The sequence below is a fragment of the Macaca nemestrina genome, chromosome 12, assembly GCF_043159975.1.
Source record: "Macaca nemestrina isolate mMacNem1 chromosome 12, mMacNem.hap1, whole genome shotgun sequence".
Classification (NCBI taxonomy): Eukaryota; Metazoa; Chordata; class Mammalia; order Primates; family Cercopithecidae; genus Macaca; species Macaca nemestrina.
The window spans coordinates 118,574,486-118,597,267 of NC_092136.1; the positions used below are offsets into that span (position 1 = coordinate 118,574,486).

A 22,782-nucleotide genomic window follows, 5' to 3' on the forward strand; every position below is an offset into this window, starting at 1 on the left:
AGCCGGGCGAGGTGGCGGGCACCTGTAGTCCCAGCTACTCGGGAGGCTGAGGCAGGAGAATGGTGTGAACCCGGGAGGCGGAGCTTGCAGTGAGCTGAGATCTGGCCACTGCACTCCAGCCTGGGCGACAGAGCGAGACTCCGTCTCAAAAAAAAAAAAAAAAAAAAAAAAAAAGAAGGTGGCATAGCTTTTCTTTAAATTCCTAAAGGTCTGTGCTACCATGCATCTAAAAAAGCCTTTCAAAGGCTCCATATAAGCATTTCTATCATCCATAGACACTTCGGCCAGACCATAAGACACAAGTGGCAGAGCCCCCTGTAATGCAGCCTGGACCTGTTTCAGAGCCTTCTCTTGTTCTGGGCCACCCTTAAAAATGGCAGCAATTCAGATTTCTCAATAGATAGGTTGAAGTACCACAGCCAAATAAAGTACATATTGCCTCCAGAATCCAAAGGGGCCTACTAAGCATTGTGCCTCTTTCTGAGTGGCAGGAGGGGCCAATTCAGCAATTTGTCCTTTACCTAGAAAGGAATTATTGCAACATGACCCAGCCCATTGGATCGCCAGAGATTTCACTGAGGAGGCAGGTCCATGATTTTTTGTTGGATTTATTTTCTATCCTCTGGCAGGCTTGAGTTTCACTAAAGTATCCAGGGTAGATGCTACGTCCTGCTCACCACGTCCATGATATTGTGGATCAGCATGATACCCCATAGAATTTAGAGGTGATGAAGGTCTCTGCACACTACGTAGAGGGATAATAGAGCCCCGACATAGGACAACGAAGTTGTATTGCTGGTCCTGCTAGCTGAAGGACAATGGCTTTTGGCAGTGTTTACTATCAGGTCCGGAAAAAAAAAAAAAAAGCATGTTCACTACATCGATAGCTACATACCAGGTGGCAGGGGGTGTTGATTTGCTTCAGTAAAAAGACAAACAAAACACAGTATCTGGGACAGCAGATTGCATTGAAGTCACCACATGATTAAGTTTACAATAATCCACTGTCATTCTCGATGATCCCTTTATCTTCTGAACAAACAAAATACGTGCGTTGAATGGAGCAATGGTAGGAACCACCATCCGGCACTTTCTAAGTCTTTGTTGATGGTACTAAGCGCTTCAGTCTTTTCAGGAACGTGGTATTGTTTTTGGTTTGCTATTTTGATAGAGGCAGTTCTGCTGTCTTCCATTTAACCTTTTCTATCATAGTATTCCTTATTTCATGGGTCAGGGAAATAATTGGGGATTCTGTTAGTTGCTGAGGCTGTCAATTCCCACAATGCTGTGTGGACCTGGGTTCAGGGACCCACTAGGCCAACCGTGAGATGGACCCAAGCCAAAACTCCATGGATCACTTGACCAGCATAGTCTTTACTCTGAGTCATATTATTTTGGGTCTACAGTAGTCCTCAAACGTCTATTTATTTCCTCTTCCCTTGTCACCCTGGTAAATAGTCACAAGCCCTTTTGAGAAAGGCTAGAAGGCTGGGCGCGGTGGCTCATGCCTGTAATCCCAGCACTTTGAGAGGCCGAGGAGGGTGGATCACGAGGTCTGGAGTTCGAGACCATCCTGGCCAAAGTGGTGAAACCCCGTCTCTACTGAAAATACAAAAAATGAGCCAGGCGTGGTGGCACGCGCCTGTGGTCCCAGCTACTTGGGAGGCTGAGGCAGGAGAATCCCTTGAACCCAGGAGGCGGAGATTGCAGTGAGCCCAGATGGCACCATTGCACTCCAGCCTGGCGACAGAGCAAGACTCCGTCTAAAAAAAGAAAGGCTAGGCCGGGTGCAGTGGCTCAAGCCTGTAATCCCAGCACTTTGGGAGGCCGAGGTGGGCGGATCACAAGGTCAGGAGATCGAGACCACAGTGAAACCCCGTCTCTACTAAAAATACAAAAAATTAGCCGGGCGCGGTGGCGGGCGCCTGTAGTCCCAGCTACTCAGGAGGCTGAGGCAGGAGAATGGCGTGAACCCAGGAGGCGGAGCTTGCAGTGAGCCAAGATGGCGCCACTGCACTCCAGCCTGGGCAACAGCGTGAGACTCCGTCTCAAAAAAAAAAAAAAAAAAAAGAAAGAAAGAAAGGCTAAAAGGGGGACCAGATTCAGATTCCCTTTTATTCAAGGAGCTCTGTGTCAAGGAACTGGCTCAAGCCTTATTGAGGGGAGTTCAACAGACTAGCTCAAGTCAGAATTCTGTTCACCAGATCTAGAGCTTTTCTGTTTATACAAATCAAGTAAAACTTTCAAAGGCTGCCATCTATTTCAGTTCTAGGGACACTGGAATCAATTAGCTAACACCAAAAATATCTACAGATAAGGGCCTTTCACCAAAACTTCCAAGGAGGCCTTCTCTTTCTCTTTGAATGTTAATTGCATGTTCTTTTTTAAAAAAATTTATTATTTTTTTATGACAGAGTCTTGCTCTTATTGCCCAGGCTAGAGTGCAATGGTGCGATTTTGGCTTACTGTAACCTCCATCTCCTGGGTTCAGGCAATTCTCCTGCCTCAGCCTCCAGAGTAGCTGGGATTACAGGCACCCATCACCACACCCAGCTAATTTTTGTCTTTTTAGTAGAGACAGGGGTTTCACCATGTTGGCCAGGTTGCTCTTGAACTCCTGACCTCAGGTGATCCACCTGCCTCGGCCTCCCAAAATGTTGGGATTACAGGCGTGAGCTACCACACCCAGCTGGCATGTCCCTAATTTTTATTTCTCTTATTCTTCTGTATGCACTCGAGGGCCTATTGTTGCTATAATTGTCACAGGTTCCTTTCCTCATGCCTTGCCCTTTTTTTTTTTTTTTTTTTTGAGATGGAGTCTCGCTCTGTCGCCCAGGCTGGAGTGCAGTGGCCAGATCTCAGCTCACTGCAAGCTCCGCCTCCCAGGTTTACGCCATTCTCCTGCCTCAGCCTCCCGAGTAGCTGGGACTACAGGCGCCCGCTACCTCGCCCGGCTAGTTTTTTGTATTTTTTAGTAGAGACGGGGTTTCACTGTGTTAGCCAGGATGGTCTCGATCTCCTGACCTCGTGATCCGCCCGTCTCGGCCTCCCAAAGTGCTGGGATTACAGGCTTGAGCCACCGTGCCCGGCCTATGCCTTGCCCTTTACCTCACTTCATCCCATGGTACTACCAGTAAAAATTTGAATTGTGACATCATGGCATGCCATGGATCACTCATGTCCCACTCCCAGCCTCTCCTCCACCACCTCCCTTAAGGTGGTGATTGAGCTCTTCAAGTATGACCAACCCAATCCCAGAATCTAATTTTAAGAGTCTGTTTCCCAGGGCCACTTCTGGTACCAATTACTCTATCAGTCTGGATCCCAAAAAGGAACAGATGGCACACTCGTAATAGCATAATTTAAAGAGGACTTATGTAGCATAACTTAACAAAGGGAGGAAACAGTTACCAGAAAATGAGGACAGAGCCACGTAGATTCAGATTCAGTAAGAGACCTCAGGTGGAGGGACAAAGCAGCTAGAAACAATCTTGCAGGGAGGGAATTAGAGGCAGACAAACTCTAACTAGGGAATCAGAGGACCTTACTGTCTTCCCTCTCACTGATTGCCTGGGGGGGATCCCTGGTGAGCAAACCCAAAGGGAAGCCAGGGACCAGAGGGAATGTTAGTGTGGTTCATGCAGGCCAATCTGTGGAGAACAGACCTGAAGATGTAGGCACCTGCTACACTCTCTATTCCATAATTAGATTAATGAGATAATGGAAAGGCAACCGGGGATCTAAGAATCAATACTTTCCCAGAGTCTACAAAGAAGTCTGACCTTAGACCAGACTGTACAGTACTGTTAAGTGATTTTCATATCCATTCTCTTTGCTCCTCTGATTGAAGACATGTCCCCCCACATTCCTTTATAGACAGGGTAGTGCATTGAAAGAACTGAATATGGAGACAGGTTACCTGATTTTTTTTTTCTTGAGACAGCATCTCACTCTGCCCAGGCTGGAGTGCAGTGGCACAATCTTGGCTCAATACAACCTCCGCCTCCTGGGTTCAAATGATTCTCCTGCCTCAGCCTCCTGAACAGCTGAAATTACAGGTGCACGCCACCACACCTGGCTAATTTTTTCTTTTTTCTTTTTTTTTTTTTTTGAGATGGAGTCTCGCTCTGTCACCTAGGCTGGAGTGCAGTGGTGTGATCTTGGCTCACTGTAACCTCCGCCTCCCGGGTTCAAGCAATTCTCTGCCTCAGTCTCCCGAGTAGCTGGGATTACAGGTGCCCACCACCATGCCCGGCTTATTATTTTTTTTTTTTTTGAGACAGTCTCATCCTGTTGCCCAGGCTGGAGTGCAGTGGCGCCATCTCGGCTCACCACAACCTCCGCCTCCTGGGTTCAAGTGATTCTCCTTCCTCAGCCTCCTGAGCAGCTGGGACTACAGGCATGTGCCACCATGCCCGGCTAATTTTCGTATTTTTAGTAGAGATGGGGTTTCACTATGTTGGCCAGGCTCATCTCGAACTCCTGACCTCGTGATCTGCCTGCCTTGGACTTCCAAAGTGCTGGGATTATAGGTGTGAGCCACTGCATCCGGCCAATTTTTGCATTTTTGTAGAGACAGGGTGTCACCATGTTGGCCAGGCTGGTCTCAAACCCCTGACCTCAAGTAATACCCCCACCTTGGCCTCCCAAAATGTTGGGATTACAGGTGTGAGCCACTGCAACTGGCCAATGTACTTTTCTAATGTACAATCTGTAAATCTTTGAAGTCTCCTTAACAATTTTTTTTTTTGAGAGAGAGAGAGAGAGGAGAGACAGAGAGGAGAGAGAGAGAGACAGAGAGACACATACAGGGTCTCACTACGTTGCCCAAACTGGATTTGAACTCCAGGGACTCAAGTGATCCCCCAGACTTAACGTCCCGAGTAGCTGGGACTACAGGTGTGTGCCACTGGGCCCAGCTTTCTCCTTAACTTCTGAATTTACTTGAATTAAATTCTAATTTCTATTATTCTAAGTTACTACTTTTTCTATATCCTCCACAGCTCACGTAATTGATAAGAAGGTTTTAACAACTGCTCATCAATCTTCTCCATAACAGCATGTTCAGCTTTCTGCCAAACCCAACCAGGTCACAGATTCTTCTCCTTCTAGAAATTTTGGTTTCATGTTCTACTTTTAGGTCTACGATCCATTTCTTTTTCTTGATACAGGGTCTTGCTCTGTCACTCAGGCTGGAGTGTAGTGGTGCAATCTTGGCTCGCTGCAACCGCCCTCTCCCGGGTTCAAGCGATTCTTGTGCCTCAGCCTCCTAAGTACCTGGGACTACAGGCGCGCACCACCACACCCAGCTAATTTTTATATTTTCAGTAGAGGTGGGTTTTGCAATGTTCGGCAGGTTGGTCTTGAACTCCTGGCCTCAAGTGATCTGCTCGCCTTGGCCTCCCAAAGTATTGGGATTACAGGCGTGAGCCACCGTGCCTGGCCGTATGATCCATTTTGAGTTAATTTTTATAGAAGGCACAAGGAATGGATGAAAGATTTTTGTTTTTGCAACATATTCAGTATCACTTATTGAAGACTATCTTTTCTTCATTGAATGGCCTTGCACTGTCAAAAATCAATTAGATTTGTGTAGGTATATTTTTGGGCTATTTTGTTCACACATGTCTATCCTTTTGCCAACAATGTTACTGCATCTATAATTGAGTCCAAACCAGGTAGCGACTCCTCCAATTTCTTCCTATTACAAAATTGTTATGGCATAATTTGTCTTCCCACATAAATTTTACTAGAGAGGTCTCACTATGTTGCCCGGGCTGGCCTGGAACCCCTGGGCTCCAGTGATCCTCCTATCTTATCCTCCTGAGTAGCTGGGACTATAGGTGAACGCCACCACACCCAGCTTTCCACATGTATTTTATAGAAGCAGCTTGTGGGTATTTACAAAAAAGCCTATGGGATTGACTGGAAATGCATTGACCCTCTAGACCAAATTGGTGAAACTCAGATTTATTCTTCCAGTCCATGAACCATGGCATCTCCATTTACCTAGGTCTTATTTTTTCTGTCAGTTTATTTTGTAGCTTCAGCATATATGTATTGCACATAGTTGTTTGTCCCTTGGTATCCATGGGGGTTGGTTCCAGGATTCCACCCTCCCTTGCAAATACGCAAACCCTCAGATGCTCAAATCCCTAAAGTGATGTAGGGTTTGCATATAATCTCTGGACATCATCTTGTATACGCTGTCATCTCGATTACTCGTATCTAGTACAGTAAGTGCTATGTAGATAGTTGTTACACTGTAGTTTAGGGAACAAGAAAAATCTGTACATACCCAGTACAGACCCAACCATGTTAAGCCTAACACTTTTGGTCTGCAGTTGACTGAATGCACAGATGTGAAAACCCAGATACAGGGGACTGACTATTTTCTCAGTTATACTTAAGCATTTCTTTGGGTAGAGAGCTGGTGAGTGGTGTGCGCAGCTTCAAGTGTCTGCTTTTCCCAAGTTAGATCTTTTATTTCATCAGTGGTTTGTAGTTCCCAGCGTAAGAATTCCGTTCATACTTAGATGTAGTATTGGGGTATGTTCAGTTTTGGGGGTATGTTCAGTTTTACATCTGAGAACAATTGTAGGAGGTGATAATTACTGATATATTTGGACATATTAAGGACCACATCTCCCCTCTTCCCAACTGATTATCTTGCTTCTCCATTTAGGCTGTGAAATCTGACAGCATGGTGGAACAGTATCTAAAACAGATGAAGGGGCTCTGAATTAACCTGGGCTTCACAGCAATGATGTGTTGAGAAATGTCTGACTGCTTCATAGTATGAATTACGTCAGCAAAATGCTCAGATTCCTATGCGCACAGCTGCTACTAAGGACATACCATACACACATTTGGAGTTCCAGTGGGTTTTTATTGAGATAAATTAACAAAAACCAAGATTTTACCATATTTTTTGAACCTTATAAACTCAGCAGACTCTGGTCCATATATGTGTACATACAACATAACACATCCCAACAAAAACAGAGCCCCACTGGAACATCTGCCAATTAAGAGAAAGCCAATTTTCCCTTCCCCCGATGTTTCAGAAATTTTGAGTTCCCACTGTTCACTTCTCAGTGGAACTGGTCCCTTGTGGCTAGGGACATCGGAATTCTCTACCATTTTTACTGAACAAAAAGTAATTTTTTTCCTTTGTTTCAAAAAAGGGAACAGTGACTTTGTTTTCTCCAGGCACCCCTTTCCCCACAACCAATGGTTAAAACACAGCAGCCTGTATCTTAATAACCCAGCCCTACCCCCTCCCTTGCCCAGCATTGTCTACTGGAGAATTTAAATACACTTCTGTTGGAATCTGTCAGCTGTGGAGGGGCAGAGTCCAGGTGCCAGGCTAGCTCCCTCTGACCTCATGAACTGTGACAACCTTTGGACACTTAACTCTTTACTCCAAAGATGAGTTTTTAGATCAGAAAGGAGAGTAGATTTTCTTTGGGAGTTTTAAAAAACTATCTTTAGAGATATAATGTACAACTACAATCTCACAGAAGTCCACTCAAGTTCACCAAAAAGCTGACTTACTTCAGCTCTCATGAAGCCAATAATTTTGATAAAGGTATTTGGCAAGAAAATGATTCCACAATAACAAATTTAAAGATACCAAGAACGCTGAAAAAATAGCAAATCAAAATAACATGGCTTAATTCCCAAGAACTTATTTCATTTTTTGTTACTCATCTAGAAGGTCAGGAGTGTGGCTAAAGGCAGTTTCTGATGAGGTTATGAGCTTCCAAAGTGTTTCTAAATCCTTAGTGCAGACACCCTCCCTTTTGGGGCAAAGTACCCTCCCTCCCACCCCATTAAAAAAAAAAATTAAAAAACTAAAAAATTAAACGTCATCAGAATGAGATGTTTTGATTCCAACAATTTACACTCAAGGCTTTGTGCTGAGTTGTCGTTTGAACCAAGCATGATGGTATCAAGCACAAAGCACGTGGCAAAGGAAAGATGCTCCCATCTCATTCTGAAAACAAATACTGATAACCAAGCCCACCCTCCAACCCTTTGGGGCCAACCCATTTTATGCTGCTGGGACCAACTTGAAACAATTTAGAGGTATATTTAGGTTTCCCTCTCCCTTACTTCTGTGAAAGATCATTTTACAATAAATGTATTCCATTCCTATGGGAAAGGCAAAACAGTATTTATCCCCATCGAGAATATATGGGGAAAGAAAAAACATAGGCCTAGAGGTGGCAAGATGTGTAACAGTCCATAGCCCATTACACAACTATACAACCAAAGGCTAAACCATGAGTTGGATGTAGTTTTAACATTAAAAATAGGGGGTAGTTCTCATCCAAATGAGCTACTGGAAAATATTGTTACTTTAAAAAAAATACATATCCAATATTGGAAAGAATGTGAAAACAACTTCCAACAGTAACAATGCTCCTTATTATGAGGGCCCAAAAAAGAAAACAAACAAAAATAATAAAATAAAAAAAAAAAGACCAGGCTTTGACCTAGTCCTTAGAGCATCTTTCCATTGAACAATTCCTATTCAAGAGTCAAGCACCAAAACTGGACAGCTGCCTCTACAAGACCTTGTCCAGTAGTGGTGTCCCAGATAGTTTAAGTGCCACTCCTCATTAGAGGCTATACTTCAGTAATACTTTCAATTTTAAGTCTGTGCTTTAAGAGGGACCCACAGGCATGTGGCACCAGGCAGTCTCAAGGTGGCAAAGGAGACTGCACTTTTTGTTTAGTCACCCACATGTTCTCTAGCGAGATACAGAATTGCATTTATACTCTTTTCTTCTATATGAATGATCCCTCTTATCTCGCAAGAGGTGGGGGAGAAAGAGAGCTGCATCGGTACAAGGGCAAAATTTTTTTGGTCAAAAGTTGACACCTTTTAAATTCCCTCTCCCACCCCTCCCTGGAAAAAAAGTTACTTCCTTAATTAGGTTTTCTATTTAGTAACCAACATTAACTGGACAGAATATATGAGGCTTGGGTTCCAAATAGATGAGCTTACTCTTTTTTGTGTTTGTACCGTGCAGCTCTTGCTACAGTTGTTACGGAGTTAGGGCTATGTCCCATCAGGAGGCATCTGTAGGATTTTGATCTCCAAGGAATTGTGGGTGAGTCACAAATCGTTTGCTCACAAGTAGGCAGAGTCAAAGAAGCAACTTCAAGTAATTGATTTCTTTGTCCAAGAGTTAAAACATTAAAGTATATGCAGGACTTATTTTGTAATATTTTAGGGTTTTGAAAACAATAAAATATGGAAATCAACTTTTTTAAATTGTTTTTCCCCCCCTTTCCTGATGCCTCCTGATTGACCTAGTACACTGGGTTAAAAGGGAATTAAAAACATAAAAAAACAAAAACAAATACAAAAACAAAAAAAAACTTCACTGGTTTTGATTCATCTCACTCCTTTTGCCTGGAGATCAGGCCAAACATCAAGCATGTTGGGAGGGGCACAATTTAAAGCAACACTATTGACTGTAAAGCATTTGCCGGCAATTTACAGTGCAAAATGACAGATAACAATTCTTGTCACAACGCAAGAGAATGGCAAGCAGCATTCTGTAGCATGAAAGTTAACAGCTCTCAGGTTGCCCATTCCTGCAAAAGTTTATGTATCGAAGTGGGCAGAGGGCAACACATTTACACACTACAGGAAATGATCCACAGAAAATTAAGCTCCAGAACTGCTAACATTACCAAAGCTGGTACTGGCTAATATTCTGAAATGCAAATCTGTGCTTTATATATATACTGCTCAATGACACTGCCACTCAATAGAATTCCCACACTGCAAGGTAGATTAATCTATCTTTGCCCCCTGTTGCAGAGCTTGGAATATTCCTCAAACTTCTAGAGGGGGAAGAAGCAAAATCAGAGCTTCTCAAAATAAATCTTGAATTATCAATGTTTTGAAGCTTCCTTGCTCTCTGGGAAACCTACTCCAAAGGTACTAGATGAGACAGTGTGGCAGCAAACAGTACATCCCAGATTTCTGGGCCCCTTTACCAACACAGGGTACCACAGAAATCTGCTCTCTACAGCAAGAGGCCAAAGTACTCCCTAGAGTTTAGTGTTGCGTAAAACTGAGCCCCTCTCATCTTTAGCTGCTCCCATAATCACTCTAATCCCCTTAATCCCAGCAACCTTCATCCAAAAAAAAATATATATATATGTATATATATATATATATATATATGAACCCAGAAAAAAAACTTATTTACAAAGTTTATACAAGTATACACACCCAATTTTCTATGGGACACGCTTTGCCACAGAGGAAAGAGGGTCAAGGCTCTGACATGTCTACACATCAAGTGCCATACTGCTACTGGAGGCGTATGTAAACCAGTCTTTAGTGTCTGCTATAGAGCACAAAGGCTTGTCATATGGCTCCTGCAATGATAGACTGCTCTTTCCTTTGGGAGCGATGATGTTTTATCTACTCAGCCCAGAAGAAACTTTTACTTGGGATTTTTTTTTAAATACATGTATTTACAGTACGGATGAACTGCAGTTGCATATCAACTCCTCCACAAAAAAAAAAAAAAAAAAAAAGGTGTTCAACATTACTAGTAAGTTTCAACTTCTAGCCCTGGGCTTGAGTATTGGGTAGAAAGGGAAGAGACTTCAACTTGAAACCAAATGAAAAGACAACATTTTTTAAAAGAAAAAGAAAAAAGGAAAGAAAGAGTTACTATTGTTGATTCCTCGGGCTGTGTCTAAAAGATGATATTCTGAATGGTCTCATAGCATAAGGCACTTCGCACAAATAAGTAATAAGCTCTTCAGGCTTAAAAAACGGATGAGTAATCAGGGAGAAGTTGAAATGCACTCGAGAGTCAGCTGTTGGAGAATTTTGAAATCATAGACAAGCTTGTGTGTTCATTAAGATTCTTCTCTTTTTAGGGTTTCTCCCCTTCTCTTCTTTCTTTTCCTTCCTTGTCCCCTTTCCCCAGAAAACATTTTTTAAAAACCAGCAGTTAGTGCAACTAATGTTCAGTCAGCACACAGTGCAAACAAGTGGAACAAAAAAGGTATATTCCTTCTTTTCAGCCTTTTTCTCTTCACCAGTTAAAAAAAGAAAAAATGTCTGAGCTCTTTTAAGTCTTCGTAGTTCCAAAATAAAAGATGAAAAACCCACAAAGAGAAGAGCATTCCCCCCAAAACGATGTGTCACAGATCCAAACGAGCCTTTTGTAGTTTGTCAAAGCCTACAGAAAAAGGAAATATAAAATTAACATTCTGAAAGCAACACAAACAAGGATACATAGGTTTTCACAATCCTCATCCCAAATGCTCTTTTCTAGTAGTTTCTACTGACCCTGTGCCTACTACAGAATCTACCGGTTATAGGATTAAATAATTTCTGGTAGGCAACTCTGAGACAGATTGGGGGGCCGAATGAATGTGAATGTTCTGACAGCAGGCAACCCTCACTCGTAACAATTAAATCATGGGGAAAAAATTACACCTTAAACAAACTGAATACTCTGCCAAAGTACTAGCAAACATTGGCTAGTTTTATGCTTGTCCAGGGGTTTGTGTTTGATGTTTAACTTAAGGAAAAAAGAGTAAAGAGTAATTCAAAAATTATTTAAGTAACAATTGATTGGGTGAGGTGGCTCCCGCCTGTAATCTCAGCACTCTGGGGAGGCTGAGGTGGGCAGATCACCTGAGGTCAGGAGTTTGAGAGCAGCCTGGTCGACATGGTGAAACCCTGTCTCTTATTTAAAAAACAAAGAGACAAAAATTTTGCCGGGCACGGTGGCTCAAGCCTGTAATCCCAGCACTTTGGGAGGCCGAGACGGGCGGATCACGAGGTCAGGAGATCGAGACCAGCCTGGCTAACACGGTGAAACCCCGTCTCTACTAAAAATACAAAAAACTAGCCGGGCGAGGTGGCGGGCGCCTGTAGTCCCAGCTATTTGGGAGGCTGAGGCAGGAGAATGGCGTAAACCTGGGAGGCAGAGCTTGTAGTGAGCTGAGATCCGGCCACTGCACTCCAGCCTGGGTGACAGAGCGAGACTCTGTCTCAAAAAAAAAAAAAAAAAAATTTTAAGTAACATTAGGTTACTTAAATAGGTAAGATGTTCACCTATAATTTGGAAACTATCCTTTGTCAAATCAGATTTTCTTTTTTTTTTTTTTTTTTTTTGAGACGGAGTCTCGCTTTGTCGCCCAGGCTGGAGTGCAGTGGCCGGATCTCAGCTCACTGCAAGCTCCGCCTCCCGGGTTTACGCCATTCTCCTGCCTCAGCCTCCCGAGTAGCTGGGACTACAGAATCAGATTTTCTTTAGGAAATACTGTAACAACCTACCTTGCTTAAAGCTGAGACTTGTTTCGTGCATTTCTAACTAGAGCCCAATAGTCATCAAAAGATGATAGAGGCCGGGTGTGGTGGCTCACACCTATAATCCCAGCACTTTGGGAGGCCAAGGTGGGAAGATGACTTGAGCCTAGGAGTTTGAGACCAGCCAGGGCAACATAGTGAGACCCCATCTTAATAAAAGTAAGAAAAGATGGAGAATAGGTTGTCCAGGAAATCAAGGGTGGGTATTTTTAAAATTTATGTATTTGACAGAGTTTCACCCTTATTGCCTAGGAAATCAGAGTGGGTTATTTATTTACTTATGAGGCGGAGTTTCGCTCTTACTGCCCAGGCTGGAGTGCAATGGCCTGACCTTGGCTCACTGCAACCTCTGCCTCCCAAGTTCAAGAGATTCTCCTCCCTCAGCCTCCTGAGTAGTTGGGATTACAGGTGCCCACCACCATGCCTGGCTAATTTTCTGTATCTTTAGTGGACACAGGGTTTCACCAGGTTAGCCAGGCTGGTCTTGAAGTCCTGACCTCAGGTAACCCACCCACCTCGGCCTCCCAAAGTGCTGGGATTACAGGCGTGAGCCACTGAGCCCAGACTGAGTGGCTTTTTTTTTTGAGATGGAGTCTAGCTCTGTCACCCAGACTGGAGTTCAGTGGCGCAATCTTGACTCACTGTAACTTTCACCTCCTGGGTTCAAGTGATTCTCCTGCCTCAGCCTCCTGAGTAGCTGGGACTATAGGTGTGTGCCATCACGCCCGGCTAATTTTTGTATTTTTAGTAGAGACAGGGTTTCACCATGTTGGCTAGGATGGTCTTGATCTCTTGACCTCGTGATCCACCCACCTCGACCTCCCAAAGTACTAGGATTACAGGTGTGAGCCACCGCACCTGGCCCAGAGTGGGTATTTTAAAAAGACGGCCATTCTCATAATCTGATTAAACATTTGGTAATAAGGTATTATGGATAGTTTTACCAGAGTTACTAATGTACTTCCTAGAAATTAAGAATAAATGCTAAAAACATTTTACATTTTCAGAAATGTAAATACTTTCATATTCAAAACTGCTGGCAGAGTGCGGGGACTCATGCCTGTAATCCCAGCACTTAGGAGGCTGAGGCGGGTAGATCACTTGAGGTCAGGAGTTCGAGACCAGTCTGGCCAACATGGTGAAACTCCATCTCTACTAAAACATACAAAAATTAGCTGGGCATTGTGGCGCATGCCTGTAATTCCAGCTACTTGGGAAGCTGAGGAACACCAGAATCACTTGAACCCAGGAGACAGAGGTTGTAGTGAGCCATGATTGTGCCACTGTACCCCAGCCTGGGCAACAGAGCAAGACTGTCTCAAAAAACAAACAACAAACCGCCCCCCGCCATTGCCAAAAAAGGCCAGGCACAGTGGTTTGAGCCTATAATTCCCACACTTTGGGAAGCCAAGGCAGGAGGATTGCTGGAGTTCAGTTCTAGACCAGCCTGGGCAACAAAGCAAGACCTTATCTCTACCAAAAATTCAAAATACTAGCCAGGTGTGGTGGCATGTGCCTACAGTTCCAGCTACTCAGGAGCCCAGCAGAACTAGGCTGCAGTGAGCTATGATTGCACCACTGCACTCCAGCCTGGATGACAGCAAGACCCTGTCTCAAAATGAAAAACAAACTGCTGAAAAAGATTCTTTTTTGCTTTCATTATTTTAGGTCTCTGAATTTAAGTACTGCTGACCTACCACATTACTCAGGAAGCTGCATTCAAGAACAACATTTACAGATTCTCTAACGAGACTACAACCTCCCACAAGACATATTATTTACTGTCATTCATGCTAGTTGGTATTTTTACCCTTTATTGCTATTATATACGGTGTGACATCAAATTTCCCCCAGGAAAGATTTTTATTTCCTGCATTTAAAGGTTCCTCTTAGCTATTCTGTCAGGGACGTACATGCTTGTTAAGGTTTCTCATCTTCTACAGGCTCGCTGTGGTATTCTGCCACATACAGGCTCTTATCAATGTTGCTTGGAATAGGTTTAATTTCTGTTCCCAGCTGCTCCTCAATACTTTTCAGGTTGAAGCGATCATCATATGTGATCAAGTTGATGGCTAAGCCAAGATGACCAAAGCGACCTAAAAAAAAGTTGTTTAAAAATTTTAATGAATAAAATATGAAAATCAATGCAAATTGTGCAAGTCAAGCAGTGGCAAAACCACACAGGATTGATAATTCTGTTCAGTGCCACTCTTAGCATGCAAAACAACTTCTTAATGGTCTTCAAACACAGGTTTCCCTACAACTTCAGGTTTTGTAGCCCAAAGTAGTACTTTATTTTACCTTTCTCAAATGACAAAATGGCTACTCATCTGTGTCAAAAATTGTCATAAAATATACACTAGTCACAGACCATACCACCTAATGAGTGAAGTTCTCATGTTAATTTCATCTCAAATTAAGCAGTTATTTTAACTTTTCTTAATAAACGTTACAGAAGAATTAGAAATTAGTCTTAAATACCAAACAACTGAATTAGTGTTAATTCACTGTTCTCATAGCTACTGTACTCTATTTCACAAAGGAACAAAATTTAGTCATTACGCATCTCAAAAAAGAACTTCTATCAAGAATATCACGTCTTTTTTCCTCACCTGATCTTCCAATACGATGGAGATAGGTCTCGGCCAGCTTTGGGAAATCAAAGTTTATTACCACATTCACAGCTTGTATATCAATACCTCGGGTAAACAGATCTTAAAAAAAAAAAAAAGATAATTTTCATTCTATCTTTCAATTTAGAAATGTCTCTCAGTACAATAATCTCTAACACACAGAGCATAACCTAAGTTTATTAATTTAATTCAGTTATTCAAATGCATTTGCATATTACTGGCATTACCTTTCATAATCACGTTATCATGAACAACTTTCTGCTCACAAGTTACTTTTTTCCAGTAATTGTAAGCAAGTTTTTAAAAATATGTCTAAAAGAGGCTGGGTGCACTCAAGCCTGTAATCCCAGCACTTTGGGAGGCCGAGCTCAGTGGATCACCTGAGGTCAGGAATTTGAGACCAGCCTGACCAAAATGAAGAAACCCGTCTCTACCCCCCAAAAAAAAAAAAAAAGTTAGCTGGACGTGGTGGCGGGTGCCTGTAATCCCAGCTACTCGGGAGGCTCAGGCAGGAGAATTGCTTGAACCTGGGAGGCAGAGGTTGTGGCGAGCCGAGATCGCGCCATTGCACTCCAGTCTGGGCAACAAGAGTAAAACTCCGTCTCAAAAAAATAAATTAAAAAAAAATAGACTGATATTCAAAGACCTCCAGGCAGGGCTTGGTGGCTCACACCTGTAATCCCAGCACTTTGGGGAGGCAGAGGTGGGTGCATCACTTGAGGTTAGGAGTTGGAGATTAGCCTGGCCAACATGGTGAAACACTCCTTCTACAAAAAATACAAAATATAGCTGGGCATGGTGGTGTGCGCCTGTAGTCTCAGCTCCTCGGGAGGCTGAGGCACGAGAATCACTTGAACCTGGGAGGCGGAAGCTGCAGTGAGCCGAGATCGTGCCACTGCACTCCAGTTTGGGCAACAAGAGCGAAACTCCGTCTCAACAACAACAAGAGTAACAACAACAACAAAGTCCTCCATGCTATGCTTTGTCCTAATTTACTTCCCTAACACATCTCAGTTTTTCTTCTCTATCAAACTTATCTTCTTAGCCATCTGACCATCAGTCCCCTAAAACTTAATCCATGTGTTTGAAACTTACCTAGCCTAGAAAGCCAATTAAAATCTCATCTCTTCTCAAACCACCTCAGCCAATTATATTACTCTGCTACGAACACTTGGGATTACTTACTATACACATACTTCCCATTTGCAAGTCACCTTTACTGCCTTGTGGATCCAGTCCAGTGAATGATTTTGTAAACAGTTTTACTACAATATAGCCATGCCCATTTGTTTATGTATTGTCTAGGCTACTTCTGAGCTACAATAGCAAAACTCTGTAATAAAGACCAATTAATGTGCAAACTCTAAAAAATTTACTATCTGGCACTTCATAGGAAAAGTATGTGGGCGCTTCCTTAGACTCCTAATGTTTACCTTTTTATCTCTCCAATTAAACCACACTCCCCCAAAGGGGTGGTATTTTATATATGCCCTTCAGTATTGGTCCTTCAAGAACTTATCTGAAGAAACCTTGCAAGCAAGTAATGATTTTTAAAAGCCCAACTGTTGGACGCGGTGGCTCACACCTGTAATCCCAGCACTTTGGGAGGCCGAGGCAGGCGGATCACCTGAGGTCAGGAGTTCAAGACCAGCCTGGCCAACATGGTGAAACCCCCATCTCTACCAAAAATTAGCTGGGTGTGGCAGCGGGCGCCCACAATCCCAGCTACTTGGGAGGCTGAGGCAGGAGAATCACTTGAACCCAGGTGGTGGAAGTTTCAGTGAGCTGAGATTATGCCACTGCACTCCAGTCTGGGTGACACAAACTCCATCCACCCCCCCACCAAAAAAAAAAAAAAAAAAAAGAAATCCTAGAAGTATTGGTAGGGTGTGCTGGACTATGTCACAGGTTGCACCGTGTGGTATGAACAAAGAAAGCAAAAAAGAACTTGGGAGAAAAACACTGGGTAAAGGAAATACAAAAATACTTACCAGTGCAAACAAGATTGCGGCATAAGCCATTTCGGAAATCATGAAATACACGATTTCGATGTTCCTAGGAGAAAGCAATTTATTCCATTTGATTAGCACTCATATACAGCCCCAAATTTCCCATGATTATTTCTCCTAGTCGATCGGTTCTACCCAAAACCTGTTTATAAGTGATCCATGACATTAAGCTGCTTTCAAAACCAAATATGAGTTAAGTTATTGATCTCTTCATCTACAGAAACTGTTTACTTACGAAATTTCATAATGTAGTTAACAAAAAGTCATTTTGTTAAGTTTTAAATTATTTTTTGCTAAATCAAATTCTGAAATTTAGACATTGCATCTTTCTCTAAAGGCAAACAGTAAAGAAAAAAGAAAAATCAGCCAGCTGAGGGGTCATATTTAAAAATCCAGAGCAATGCTGTCCAGTAGAAATTTCTGTAATAAAAGGAAATGTTTGTGTCTGTACTTCCACTTCCAATACAGTATCCAGCAGCAACAGGTGCCTAACTGAGCACTTGAAACGTGGCTGTGATTCAGAAACTGACTTTTTAATTTTAACTGATTTAAACGGCCACATGTGGCTAGTGGTTACTGGATTAAACAGAGAAACATGGGAATGAAAGGAAGAATACAATTTTATATTTGTATTATGCCTGACAGCTTACAAATTTAAACATTTACCTTAATTTTCCTAACTACCTTGTAAGTTATGAATATGTACTATTATCTCTATTTTATTGCTAGAAAATGAACCTTAGGGAGGTCAAAATGAAAGGTCCTTTGGCTACTAAGGAACAGTTTATTCTTAAACTCAGGACATTTAAAAGAACATTAAAACAAAATAAAATCAGAGATTTCTTGTTAAATTTGTGCAAGTTCTAGTTTTATACTCACCTGCCTCATTTTAGCATGAATATAGAAGCAAGAATAACCCAGTTGAGAAATCTTCTTGGCTAGTAATTCAACTCGCTGAGAGGAGTTACAGAAAATGATCGACTGGTTTATCTGAAGCTGAGCACAGAAAAAATAAGTATGAGAAAAATTAAAACCTTCATTTGGCTTGCCAAATCTTGAAAACACTAACCAGCAAACAAGAAACATTAACATGGTCTAAAATTTAGAATCTTATGATATGAGAGAGATGGTAAATTCTAAGTACTTTAATAGATGGAATATAATAATATCTAAGATTTATTGTATTATTTCTTAAGGGCCACATAACTGTCAACAAGAGTAATACAATTGATTATCTGATTCCAAGTAGTTATGTTTTATGTTTTTCCATTTAAGAATACGTGTGTGTGTGTGTGTGTGTGTGTGTGTGTGTGTGTGTGTGTGTGAGAGAGAGAGAGAGAGAGAGAGAGAGAGAGAGAGAAATGGAGTTTCACTCTTGTTGCCCAGGCTGGAGTGCAATGGTACAATCTTAGCTCACTGCAACCTCCACCTCCTGGGTTCAAGGGATTCTCCAGCCTCAGCCTCCTGAGGAGCTGGGATTACAGGCACCCACCACCATGCCTGGCTAATTTTTGTATTTTCAGTAGAGACGGGGTTTCAGCATGTTGGTCAGGCTGGTCTCGAACTCCTGACCTCAGGTGATCTGCCCACCTCGGCTTTCCGAAGTGCTGGGATTACAGGTGTGAGCCACCATGCCCAGCCAAGAACATCTTCTTTAATATACTCACAACCAATGCCACTAGCACTGGGCAGCACTTCAGCACCATGAGTAGGGGTCAATTAAAACCGTGAAATCAGCAACAAAAATTTGAAAAATATGGCACAGTGAAAAGGATACTTGTTCCACAGTATGAGAGCTAAACAAGAGGACAGAGCATTGTCTTCTTCAACCTCAGCTGGGTATGTGCGTGTCAGGTGACTTAAACTCTTTGCCACACTGTACACGTCCACAAATGACTGCTAAACTGCCTTGAGTATTAATTCTGGAGTTACAAATAAATTCTAGTGACTAAGCAAATTCACAAATACAGAATATGTGAATAATGAGTATTAACCCTAGTAAAGGTCTAAGTATTTCAGAAACTATTCAAAAGTGTATCTGTGACTTGTTAATCATTTAGTATCAACTTTAGGTCAACAATTAAAACTGCCTTTTAGGAAACACTATGAATTTTTTAAAAACTTTTTTTTCCTTCCCGAGATGGAGTCTTGCTCTGTCGCCCAGAGCTGGAGTGCAATGGCGTGATCTTGGCTCACTGCAACTTCGGCCTCCTGGGTTCAAGCAATTCTCCTGCCTCAGCCTCCCAAGTAGCTGGGATTATGGGCACGCACCACCACGCCCAGCTAGTTTTTTTGTTTTTTTGTAGTAGAGACGGGGTTTCTCCATGTTGGCCAGGCTGGTCTCAAACTCCTGACCTCGTGATCCGCCTGCCTCAGCCTCCCAAAATGCTGGGATTACAGGCATGAGCTACCACACCAAGCCAGAAACACTATGAACTTTTATACAGTGAAGATGGTAGGAAAACTGATGAAATAATCTGTTTTACTGGGACTCGAGAGATAATATTCAACAGCAGAAGCCTACTTCTTACCCTGGAGAAAAGTGTGTTGAGGCAGTGTACTTTTTGGCGCTCAGTTACATATGCGTAGTACTGGGTTACTCCCTTCAGAGTTAGTTCCTCCATCAGGTTAATCTCATAGGGTTTCTGCAAATGGGAATTCTGGGAGGGGAGAAAAAAAAAGATGGTTCTTCTTAAATGAAAGCAGAGTTCATCTCAAATTCAAAATATACCCACCCTATAGGTTTCTGTCTAATCAACTCTTGCTATAAGGGATGCAACTCTCTTCAAAACAAAATATATGATCTGTCATTACAGAATTTTCCCCCCGCTGCCCTGAGATGGAGTCTTGCTATCACCTAGGCTGGAGTGTAGTGGCACCATCTCCACTCACTGCAACCTCCACCTCCTGGGTTCAAGTGATTCTCCTGCCTCAGCCTCCCGAGTAGTTGGGATTACAGGCACACGCTGCCACAACAGACTTATTTTTGTATTTTTAGTAGAGACGGGGGTTTCACCATGTTGCCCATGCTGGTCTCGAACTCCTGACCTTGTGATCTGCCCACCTTGGCCCCCCAAAGTGCTGGGATTACAGGCCTGAGTCACCACGCAAGACACGTTAGAAATAAATTAAGATATAAGATCTCAAAAATGCAGCTAAGTTACTACAGGTTGAGTATTCCTTATCCAAAATGCTCAGGAACAAAAGCGTTTCAGGTTTTAAATTTTTTCTAATTTTGGAATATGCGCATTACACTTAGTGACTGAGCATCCTTAATTTGAAAATTCAAAATCAAAAGAACATTTCCTTTTAGCATCATGTTTGTGGCTCAAAAGGTTTCAAATTCTGCAGTATTTTGGATTTCAGTTTACGATGCTCAAGCTCTATTTTGTATATAGAATAATACTGGAATCAATTCAGCTAGCACCAATGGCTATGTCATCATGACACCAAAAACTAAGAGAAAAATGAGGAATTTAATTAATTACTATTACAACCTTCTTAAAAAGTCAGTTAATTTATGTAAAACAAATCTTTAATTGATCAACTGAAGAAAGAGCCAAAGGCTTGAAATAATTAGTATAAAGTATTTTCACAGATAGGAAGATGTAATTACGAATAAAAGCATACCCATAGATCATAGGATGGCACTGATTCCAAGTACAGATTTATACTCACCATGAACTTCTGTACACTAAGAGGGAAAGTAGCGGAATATAGTAAAATCTGCCTGTTTTTAGGTAGCGTGAGAATAATATCCTCCATTATCTGCACAAAATCCTGTGACAGCAACTTATCTGCCTGCAGTAGAAAGAAAAGACAATTTTAAAAACAATAAAATAATGTCTAAGGTCTTTGGTTAATACATGGTCAAAGAATAAGGCATCATCCAACAAAAGCATCCATGAAATGTTCCTGGTGGAAAACAATAAATTCTCTCCAACACTGCAGAGTCAAATATGCGTAAGGGGGCAGAATCTATGATCCCCATCTTCTAGGGGAAAAAAAAATTCTACACTACACAGATAAACCTCCCCCCTTCTATAACAGAATTTAATTAATTAATTTATTTTTAGAGACAGCATTTCACTCTGTCACCCAGGATGGGATGCAGTGGCATAATCATAGCTTACTGTATGCAGCCTGAACCTCCTGGGCTCAAGTGATCATCTTGCCTCAGCCTACCGACCTACTGAGAAGCTGGGACTACAGGCACATACCACCAAGCCCAGCTCAACAGAATTTTAATGTGATGATTCTCATTAAAGAGATAGTATGGTATATGTGTTTGAAAGTACAGGTTCTGTCTGTGCACGGTGGCTCACGCCTGTAATCCCAGCACTTTGGGAGGCCGAGGCAGGAGGATCACGAGGTCAAGAGTTCGAGACCAGCCTGACAAACATGGTGAAACCCCATCTCTACTAAATATACAAAAATTAGCAGGGTGTGGTGGATCGCACCTGTAATCCCAGCTACTTGGGAGGCTGGGGCAGAATAATTGCTTGAACCTGGGAAGTGGAGGTTGCAGTGAGCCGAGATCACACCACTGCACTTTTCAGCCTGGGCAACAAAGCAAGACTCTGTCTCAAAAAAAAGTACTGATTCTGGAGCTAAACTGCCAGGTTGAAATCTTGCCTCCTTCATTTCTTAGCTGTGTGGGAATGTTACAGAACTACTCTGTACTTCAGTTTCCACAACTGTAAAACTGTAAAACTAAAATTTGGATGTTTACATCATGTAGTAACTACTTTACATGGATTTAGAAAAAACTTGGCTAAGGTCAGGTGTGGTGGCTCACACCTGTAATCCCAGCACACTGGGAGGCTGAGGCGGGCAAAGCATTGAGGTCAGGAGTTCAAAACCAGCCTGACCAACATGGAGAAACCCTGTCTCTACTAAAAATACAAAATTAGCCGGGCATGGTGGCACATGCCTGTAATCCGAGCTACTCGAGAGGCTGAGGCAGGAGAATCGCTTGAACGAGGTTGAGGTTGCGGTTGCGGTGAGCTGAGGTTGTGCCACTGCACTCCAACCTGGGCAAAGAGACTCCGTCTCAAAAAAAAACCAAACCAAACCAAACCAAAACAACAAAAAAGAAAAAACTCGGCTTTCAAGTTATCCAGCCACTCCTCTTCTTAAAAATTAAACCTAAACTCTGGCACCTGTAAGAAAAAGACAAAAGCTGAATTCCTACGAATGCCTAACTACTGCATCTGAAGTATAAAACATATTTTATAAGCAAATTAAAATCTGGATGTCTACATACTATAGTAACTACTTGACAGGACACCTACCTTATAGGTTTCTTGTAAAAATTAAATGAAAAAAAAAAAAAAAAAAAAAGTAAAGCACTTAGTGTTGGTACCCAGTGACTAATAAATGTTTTCTCTCATTACTTAAAGATAAAAGCCTGATTTGAATTAAATGTTACCTAAAACACAAACCAGGCCGGGTGTGGTGGCTCACACCTGCAATCCCAGCACTTTGAGAGGCCGAGGCGGGAGGATCACCTGAGGTCAGGAGTTCAAGACTAGCACTAGCCTGGCCAACACGGTGAAAACCCGCCTCTACTAAAAATACAAAAATTAGCCAAGTGTGGGTAGTACACATCTGTAATCTCAGCTACTCAGGAGGCTGAGGCATGAGGATCACTTGAAGCCGGGAGGCAGAGATTGTAGTGAGCCGAGATCACGCCACTGCACTCCAGTCTGGGTAACAGAGTGAGTCTGTCTCAAAAAAATAGTAATAATAATAAAACACAAACCAAATGTGAAAA

The 22,782-nt window shown here is 42.3% G+C and overlaps 1 protein-coding gene across 4 annotated transcripts in view; it reads right to left on the minus strand.

The window, feature by feature from the left end:
• Positions 1 to 6,868: 6,868 nt before the first annotated feature.
• Positions 6,869 to 22,782, minus strand: part of LOC105476398 (DEAD-box helicase 6) — a 47,031-nt gene continuing 31,117 nt past the window's right edge. For all 4 annotated transcript variants that reach the window (XM_071075670.1, XM_011732294.3, XM_011732295.3 and 1 more), the window contains exons 8-14: positions 20,685 to 20,807; positions 19,538 to 19,666; positions 17,886 to 18,002; positions 16,989 to 17,052; positions 14,977 to 15,078; positions 14,278 to 14,460; positions 6,869 to 11,225 (exon numbers count right to left, since the gene is read on the minus strand). In XM_071075670.1, coding sequence (XP_070931771.1) covers positions 14,285 to 14,460; positions 14,977 to 15,078; positions 16,989 to 17,052; positions 17,886 to 18,002; positions 19,538 to 19,666; positions 20,685 to 20,807 — 711 coding nt within the window. In that variant the 3' untranslated portion in view covers positions 6,869 to 11,225; positions 14,278 to 14,284. The remainder of the gene's footprint in view (positions 11,226 to 14,277; positions 14,461 to 14,976; positions 15,079 to 16,988; positions 17,053 to 17,885; positions 18,003 to 19,537; positions 19,667 to 20,684; positions 20,808 to 22,782) is intronic.